The sequence below is a fragment of the Danio rerio genome, chromosome 3 (genome assembly GCF_052040795.2).
Source record: "Danio rerio strain M-AB ecotype USA chromosome 3, GRCz13ab, whole genome shotgun sequence".
Lineage (NCBI taxonomy): Eukaryota > Metazoa > Chordata > Actinopteri > Cypriniformes > Danionidae > Danio > Danio rerio.
Genome location: NC_141023.1, coordinates 6,852,831 through 6,862,500, shown reverse-complemented (window position 1 = coordinate 6,862,500; position 9,670 = coordinate 6,852,831). Strand labels below are relative to the sequence as shown.

Here is a 9,670-nt window from a genome sequence, read left to right as displayed (position 1 = left end):
ATCTCAGAGCCTTTTTTATGATCTCAGCTGCATATAAGTCGCGCTCTCTTGATGACGTCAGGTACTCGACAGCTCTGGATGAACAACCTAAAGTAGGCATACATGCAAATGTGGATGGCTTGGCCTGTGAGTCTCATCACAGTTTGCTTTGGCTTCTAATTGGCTTCTAATTTACATGAAAATGAGGAAACAGCAGTGTTTACGGCTCACAATATGGTCTTTTCCATACACTGAGCTTTTATTATTTTACTATGCCTTGGTATACCCAGATTTTCATTATAGGGGAACTTTAATATAATTCATTTAAAATGCAGTATTTTTATTTTATTTCAGGCCTGATGGAGGAGACACACAGTCCTGTCAAAGAGGAAGAAGAAACTGACTCACTGAAGAGAAAAGACAAAAACTGTTTCACCTGCACTCAGTGTGGAAAGAGTCTATTATACAAAAAGAGTCTCCGGCATCACATGATGATCCACACTGGAGAGAAACCATGCACATGCTCTCAGTGTGGGACCAGTTTCAGACACCCCTCATCCCTAATTAATCACATGCTGATCCACACTGGAGAGAAAACACACAAATGTGATCAGTGCGGCAAAACATTTTTGAGGGCTTCAGAGCTGAAGAGCCACCTTCATAATCATACAAAGGAGAAGCCTTATCCATGCACTGTGTGTGGAAAGAGTTTCAAAGATCAAGCTCGTTTAAATAGACATCAGAAGATCCACACCGGTGTAAGAGAGTATATGTGCTTCAAGTGTGAGAAGACCTTTTATAGGGTTGAACATTTGAAAGTACATGAGAGGATTCACACTGCAGAGAAACCTTACATTTGTTCAATGTGCAGTAAGGGATTCAGTCAGCTAGAACAGATGAAAATGCATGAGAGGATTCACACCGGAGAGAAACCCTACAAGTGTTCACACTGCAACAAGAGATTCAGTAATTCAAGAAATCTGAAAACACATGAGAGGACTCACACTGGAGAGAAACCTTACAAGTGTTCACACTGTGACAAGAGATTCAGTTATCCAGTAATCTTGAAAAAACACGAGAGGATTCACACCAGAGAGAAACCTTAAAAGCAGGGTGTAATTCTTGCCAGGCAAAGCTCAATCCAGTACTTCTGAAATTTGGTCCTACGCCTCATTATGGTGGATGAATATCTAAATACAGTATGTTGCGTGCTTTCTTTGTAAGAAGACTTTTGTAAGAAGGCACGCCATTTCACAGAATGACTTGATTCAAACACTCGACTGAAGCTATTAAGTAACTTTTGAATTAAAATATCAATATGTGCAGTGGTCTACAGTAACTAATTACAAATACTCAAGTTACTGTAATTGAGTAGTTCTTCCCAGATATTTATTAAGTCATTTACTAAGTAGTTTCATAACACTGCACTTTTACTTTCCCTTGAGTACATGTTTAGTGCAGTATCGGTACTTTAAGGGTGCTTTCACACCTGTGAATCGATTCAGTTGTTCCGAAACAGAGATAACAATTGTTACATTGTTGCTCTTTGCTCTTGGAGCGGTTCGCTTTCACACTGCAAAGTTTCTAATTGGACCAAAATAGCTAAAACAAGTCACGTGCGAGTAAACTCTCCTCACATTGGTCAGAGTGTCAGAGTTTATTTTGCAGCGTCCTGCTAAGCTGTCAGGAGAAGTGGTGGTTTGGTGGTGATTGACAGGGTGAGCGCGCGCGACGTGTCTGAGGAGAGACGGATGAGAAGGGGTGGAGGGAGAAGGGAGAGAGGGGTGAGAAGGTAGCGCGACGATGCCTATTTGAGGACCGGAGGGAGACGCGAGATTACCGGGAGATCATCACTCGTTTGCGGGCATCCGGAGACTCGCGAAACTTCCCGCCCTACTCATAATTCTCTCTTCATATAGCCGTAAGCCTATTACATATCTATAAAACACTGTGATATAACCGCGCTCGGATCGGATCGCTTTCTCACTGCAATCGATCCGCTCCAGGGTTCGTTTCAATCGAGCCGAGACCACCTCACTCAAGCGATCTCGGAGCGATTACTTTGGCGCGGAACAGAGTGCGATTGCCCTGTTCACATATGCCAATCAAACCGCGCTAACTAGGCAAACGAGATACGTTCCGAAACAAAAGTGTAGGTGTGAAAGCACCCTAAGTTTACTGAAGATAGTTTGCAGTTTCATCAGCAGAAGCCAGCTTCAACACTCGCAATGAGTTCCTAGGCCGCTCTGCCTTACAGTACAACAATGCAGTAATTATACTCTTTACACAAGTCCAGAAAAGGTGGGATCCAGGTAAACAGTTCTCATTGGATACAGCAACAATAGACGATTCTAAATGTGTGCGTCAATAAAGTTTGGATGGCCTAATTATGTGCGTCACGGAAGAATTGTATCTTACTCCAGATATGGATGGCGACATGGTTCCTGGGGGTTAGGTCGACCCTAAGTTATTAAGAGCTGATCTCTGACCTGTGAAAAGCTAAACTAGGGACTAGAGCTGGGCGATAATTCGATATCGATAATTGTCACGATATAACATTTTACGATAAAACAATAATGACAGTTCGATAATTGCTCGATAATATTTACGCACTATGCGTAACGTTGCGCAAGCATTTTGCAGCCTGCCCTTCCGACTGCTGCACGCCGTACAAGTTTACAGTGTTAGTTGCACTGAAAGGAGTAAAAAAGAAATAAGGTAAAAAAGGTCAGAGTCACAGACATTGTTGACAAGAAACGTCACTAGACCTCAGTCATGAGCTACTTAGTTTTTTGCTATCCGACACAAAACAGAGTAACGTGCACCGCAAACTGCGCAGATGTCTCCTGTCAACGCAATCTCACGGCAATTCGTAACTTCTTGATTTAGTGGTTAATTCGTATGAATTCGTACGATCTAAATCGTCCAATTTAGTATGATTTGCTCATCACCCAATGACGGTTGGGGTTAGGGGTGGGGTTGGGTGCCACGCCTCCTTTTTAAAATCGTACAATTTCGTACGACTGAACTCGTACGAATTAGCCACTAAACTGACAAAACGTAAAATACTTGCGTTTCCTCGTGAGATCAGGCTGCTCGTGTCATCAAAAGCAGGCACCACCACAAACCTGTTTCACCATTTAAAACAAGACCACTCTTATGAGGATGCTAAGAAAGTACAGACCTAAACAAGTGTTAGTAAACCAGCGCAGACACCCAGCAGAGTCTCATGTCATCATTTTCGAAATCCGTGCCTCACGAGAAAAAACCCCCGAAAAGAGAGACGAAAGATATGACAGAGGACACATTCCCAAACACATCTCAATGAACACTTAATGCTTGCTGTAAACTACAGGCTGCATCATTTAGGGGAATTTGTTAAGACAATAAAGGATCTTTTGATGTCAAGCTTGTTTCCTTTTAATATTAAAATATTTGATTTGAAATCTGTATACCACTATTGTTCCTCATCGACGGTAAAATAACCAGACTTTATATAGCCTATTTAAAGGACATAATCACAGAGGAGAAATCAGATGCTCAAGACATAGGGCCATATTTTGACGGTCCATGCGCAAAACGCAGGGCGCAAACGCTTTCAGGGCGTGTCAGAACGCGTTTTTGCTAATTTAAGGACGGGAAATCTGCCTTGCGCTTCGGCGCATGGTCTAAAAGGGTTGAGTTTATTTTCTTAATGAGTTATAGGTGTTTTGAGAATAAATCTATTAGAGTTTCATCTGCCATTCCCTTTAAGAGTCAGCTGCGTCGCGCCAAGAGCGCATTCACTATTTACAGGACGCAAAGTAAGTCTAAGTGGAAAAAATGAGCATTTCACAAGCAAACAGTAAACAGTGTTTTAACAGAAAACAGAGCATCTACTGCGTGAGAATGAGAGATAATGGATCACTTTCGCTCTTGGATAGGGAAACCTTTACACACAGACATCAATTAGCCTATAAATAAATACTTTTGTTTCTTAAGCGCAAATATTCGTTTCAAAACTATTTCTAAATTCAGTTCTAATTTCCAGCAAACAAATAGATGAACAATAATAACAAAATGTGCTCAAAAACCTGAGTTATATCCTAAAACACATGCTGTGCCCCATATAATCTAAAACCTGACAGGTGGGCAAATCTAAGCTTGTTTTTAATAAAACAAATATAAATATGGATATAATAAATAATACTGCTAATAATAATAACATTATACAAAAGCAAATTGTTATGAATGAACTGAAAAAGCCTCACGAGATGAAGAAGACACAAAAGCAGTGATTTTTCATATTTATGTAGGCTAGAAAATAATATGTTTTGTAATATTTTAAACCTTTATATTTATATCCTATATCTATTCTTATTATATCCTATATATATCCTTAATATTTAAATGTTTTCATATGTAAAGATATTTGCCTATTGCTCTCTTGTGCGTATTAAGCAGTGTGTAAGCGAGGCGCAACTCTGCGCTGGAGTTTAGACCGGGTTTGTTTTGGTCTAATGAAAAATATATTATAGTTTCTCAAAATAGCAACGCGCCAGCGGTCCGCCTCAGAACGCCTTCCTTTTTAGACCAGAACGCCTATGGGCGCACATTTGAGCGCTAATGCATTTGCTATTTAAACAGCGTAGCGCAACGCCTCAAAACCACTCTTGCACCAAGCTGAAACTACCAAAAGACTATTGCGCCACACTGCGCCGGGTGCATGATAGGGTCCATAATCTTTAAAATAATGACATATTAAAAATGCAGCAAATATACAACAGATGTTACAACAACAGTGGATCACTAATTAAATCCTTTTTTTTTCCACGGAGCGAAGCATCCTCCACCCGCAGTTGTTTAAGGCGGGCACGAACTAAATAAATATAAACACACTTCCTTGTAAAATTTATCTTTTTGTTACGAATTTCGTTTTGTAAAATGTGTAGCTTAATTTTGATGTATATTTTGTTGGTCAGTTATCTACAGCATAAACAAGAGGAACGAATAACATCCGAGGTGAAGCGCTTCAACACAAGCCCGCTATATGCTTTAGCGCCAAAACAGTCCATCAAACTATTTTCACGGTTTCATTTTAATTCATTAACTAAGCGCGTCTGGGCAGCATGAACTGGACAGTCTTTTCGCAGCACTGATAGATTTCTTGGGTTACCTCTGAAGAATAAACTTGGATGGAGCTCAGGAGCTCGCTGTGTAAATGGAGAGGCTCCCCGGCTGGCTCCCCGCATGTTTTCGTTGTGATGCGCGATTTGTAAATTGAGAGTCTGCATACGCCTATTCGTGCTAGTCTGTCAGCCACATTTGGTTAAAACATGCGCAGATATATCGGAGATATGCGCATAACAAAGGGTTTATATGTCCCACAATATGGGATGTGACAGCATAAGGTAAACTGCACACACTTGATTATGTAATGCGTGGATGCGTCTCACAGCGCAAAACATAACTAAACCTTTACATGTCCATGCTTAATCAGTCATCGAAAAGGTCTATCAGTTAAACGGTTATAGACAATCAATAGATCAAGTAATCATTAGCATCCCTAAATAAAATACATTAAAGTATATTTCACCCTAAATTCACCATACACCATTAAAAGGAGAGTTCATCCAAAACTGAAAATTCGGTAACTTTTTACAATAAGGTTTATTAGTTAATGCATTTACTATTATGAACTAATCATGAACAACACATGTACAGCATTTATTAATCATAATTAAACATATACTAATGCATTTTTAATATCCAAGTCCATGCTTGTTAACATTAGTTAATGCACCCTGAGTTAACATGAACTAACTATGACCTACTGTATTTTCATTAACTAACGTTAACTATTCAATTCAATTCAGCTTTATTTGTATAGCGCTTTCACAATGTAGATTGTGTCAAAGCAGCTTCACATAAATGGTCATAATAACTGGAACAGGGTAGTTCAGTTTTTAGTGTTTAAGTTCAGTTCAGTTTAGCTCAGTTCAGTGTGATTTAATCATTACTGAGAGTTCAAACACTGAAGAGCAAATTCATCGATGCGTAGCTCTACCAATCCTGAACCATGCGAGCCAGTGGCGACAGCGGAGAGGGAAAAAAAAACTTCACCTGGTCCCGGATATGGAAACCTTGGGATCATCTCGTTGCTGGTCTTGGATCCAATCAGTGACTCCGCATAATCTGAGGACCTCGGGATGAGTATCCCCAGGTGGAAATAGAGAATAAAGAGAATAATTAGCGTAGCTGCTGTTCATAGTGTATATAAGCAAGATGCAGAAGCCAGTGTGGAACCAGCTAGGTGATGCACTGAGTGTATTATTACTAAACAGACAGGTCTTTAATCTAGTTTTGAACTGGGAGAGTGTGTCTGAGCCTCGGACGTTATTAGGAAGGCTATTCCAGAGTGTAGGAGCCATGAAAGAGAAGGCTCGACCTCCTTTACTTGATCTTGCTATTCTAGGTACTACCAGAAGCCCTGAATTTTGAGATCTTAAAGAGCGAGTTGGTTTGTAGCGAGACAGAAGGTTGGTTAGATAAACAGGAGCTAGATTATTTAGAGCTTTATAGGTGAGAAGTAATATTTTAAATTCAATACGAAACTTAACAGGCAGCCAGTGTAAGGAGGATAAAATTGGGGTGATATGATCATATTTTCTAGACCTGGTCAGAACTCTGGCAGCTGCATTTTGTACTAATTGAAGTTTGTTAATAGAGGATGCTGGGCAGCCAGCAAATAGAGCATTACAGTAATCCAGTCTCGAAGTCATAAAAGCATGGACTAGCTTTTCTGCATCTGAGATGGATAGCATATTTCGTAATTTAGTGATATTTCTCAGATGAAACTATTATGAACAAATACAGTAGTAAATGTATTGTTCGTTGTTTGTTCATGTTAGTAAATGCATTAACATTAACTAATGAACCTTATTGTAAAGTGTGGCTGAAAAATCTGTGACCATTAACTCGCGTTGTTCCAAACCGGGTTTATTTATTTTTTCTGATGTTGAACAATAATATCCAATAACTTGTAGGTGTAAGGCTGGTGTCAGGAATGATTATTTACAACATCTGTGTTTTAATAAGAACAGCTACCTGATAAGCATCAAAGAGCTCACATCTGTCACTCCCAGTGTGAGAGCGAAACTTCCCACGGACACGTATCTCCTGTTATACCCTCTCCCTTTTGTCCCCACATTGAAGGTTCCAGCGTGTCTGATGAAGAAGGTCTCACCCCTTTAGATATTGAAATATTTGCCCTCTGTCACGACTGTCAGTGACCACCTGAGGGCGCTGTAGTTCAATGGACACTGAGTAAAACTACAGCGCTCAAAAAGACTACATTTACATACATTCTTTCGTGCGCACACCCGGTCTGTCATCTACACTGATTTCAACCACAGCTGTCTCCAATCTCCGTTGATTACCTGGACTATATATTCAACCATTCCACCACCATTCCTATCTTGTCTTCAGTTTCTAGTAAGTCTTGAATATCGAGTTTGTTGTTACCTTAGTCTTGATCCTGTTTCTGTCATAGTTTCTTGTTTTGCTGTTTATTTGTTATTTTTGAACACCGGACATCTTGTTTTTCTGTTTGATGCACGATTGTAAATAAACCTGAACTTGGATCCACACCTTTTTGTTCCTGTAATGATCATGCTAATGTGACACCCTCGGTCCGGTAATAAAATTATAATCAGGCTTATCTATCAAAACCTCCCCACACCAAGAACAAAGAAACACACAAATGGTAATACCACAGAAACTTTAACCGAGACTTCTTCGCTTGAAAACAAAAGGACGTGCCCGGTAGAGAGATGGCCAAATGTGAATATCAAAGAAACACCCTGCGGTGCAAAAACGGGTACTTAAGGAAAGGTGGCAGAGAAGTCGGCGAATCTGTATCCAGATCTCCCGCATAATTGCTGTGTGTAGTCTTTTTCGTCTTCAGGTAAACTTCTAAACCTTCATTTATGTACTTTGAGTTGGCTAAACGTTTGTTTCACTAATGTAATTTTGACTGACTGATTTTACGTAATGAATTGATTGATTAATGTTTTGATTGCTTGAATTGATCTTTGAAATTATCTTCTGTTTTACCTGATAAATAAATTGTTATGTTTTGAATTATTTAAACAGAGTTCGTGTTATCTCTAGTAGATTGTCTTGTAGATCGCCACTGTTTGGTGACCAAGACTGACATGCTTGTGCTTAAAGGGCCATGAAGCCCCCTTGTTTCAGCAGGGTGTTTTCACACCTCTACTTTGGAAAAAGTCAGAAAAGTGGGCGTGTCCAGCTCTGTTTAGGGGGGAGTGTCAGAGGAAGAAAAGTGGGATGGTGTGGGAGTGTCTATTTGGGCACGCGTGAGTTTCAGAGTCAAAATACACACACACACAGTAGAAAGTGATGGTGTTTAACCTACATGGACATCTGTAGTTGAATTATTTGCCAAATTATTAAATGGTGGACTTTAACTGCAGTTTGGCTCTTTCATTCAGGGAATTCATTCATGCCCCCCGTGACAAACGAGATATTTGATTCGAGGAACTGCTCTAAGCGTGTATTTTTCATGCAGTGTTTGATACCGCACGGCGAATGAGAGAAAAAAACCCTCCGCATTTCCCGGAAACTTAGATGCACTTGGCAGGTAGCGTCAGAAAGCCGTGTGTATTTCCGGTCACTAAATGCGGCGAAAATCCTACATGAGGTTAAAGTTTGGTTGTGGTGCTAACATGTTTACACGGTGCAATAGTTAACTTAGTTCGATACGAACAAACTGAATAAACAAAGAGCGCTGGTCGCTCACTTACCAAATCTGTAGAGACAGGACAATCACAACGTGGTGTGTCAGTCGTCTAAACACTGTGACAGTAATGAATATTAATGAAGTTGCACAATAGAGCGCGCTGATTGGTTTAAACCAAGCCTTACTCATGCATTAATGCATCACACTGTAAGACGTAATAAGACTCACTCTGGCACAGGCGTTCAGTCTGCACGCTGGAATACAGGCTATTATGTCATGACCGTGACGCAGCTTCAAAAATTTGTTTCAAACAGGAAGTACGAATTTGCTTGAAATAACGCAAAAACAACAAATTTACACTTTTTAGTGAAATATAGGTGTCCTAATAGTGTTTTTAGCAGTGTGGGACACATATACGACTATCAACAGCTCAAAACATGTGTTTTGGTGTTTCGTGACCCTTTAAGAAATTGTATACTCGGCCGGTACAAGATTCAGGATGTTATAGGAATCCGAATGAACGAGAATAACATAAAATGATGAAGCGAAGAGAATATTCAATCATAATCTGAAATGATGTGAAAGGAAACAAATTTACCTTCTCAATGTTTTATTATTGGAGTCAGATAAATCGAAAGATATACTTGTATCAAAATTATATATGTATTTAACTCAGTACTGTTTGTGCTTAAAAGAAGACAGTGACGCGCAAGAATCCTTCTGCCGTCTGATTGGCTGCCGTCGTTGGACCAAACAGGTGGACCCTACAAAGGTAATGGCTGCGTCCGAAACCGCCTACTACTCAGTAGGTACTGCATTTGAATTTAAACGTACTACTCGGCCGTTAGAAAAGTACGTTCTATACAGTATGAATGGAATTCGGACGTACTACATCCCCCATTTTGTCATGGTCACGTGACCTACCTGCGTCAGTTGCGTCGCCTCACTTCC

The 9,670-nt window shown here is 40.0% G+C and overlaps 1 protein-coding gene across 1 annotated transcript in view; it reads left to right on the top strand.

Annotated features, from left to right (window-relative positions):
• LOC100538333 (gastrula zinc finger protein XlCGF7.1-like) overlaps nucleotides 1-1,189 on the top strand; it is a 10,405-nt gene extending 9,216 nt beyond the window's left edge. The window contains 1 exon segment of the mRNA NM_001386505.2: nucleotides 334-1,189. Within this exon segment, the coding sequence (NP_001373434.2) occupies nucleotides 339-1,085 (747 nt within the window). The 5' untranslated portion in view covers nucleotides 334-338 and the 3' untranslated portion in view covers nucleotides 1,086-1,189.
• Nucleotides 1,190-9,670: the final 8,481 nt, after the last annotated feature.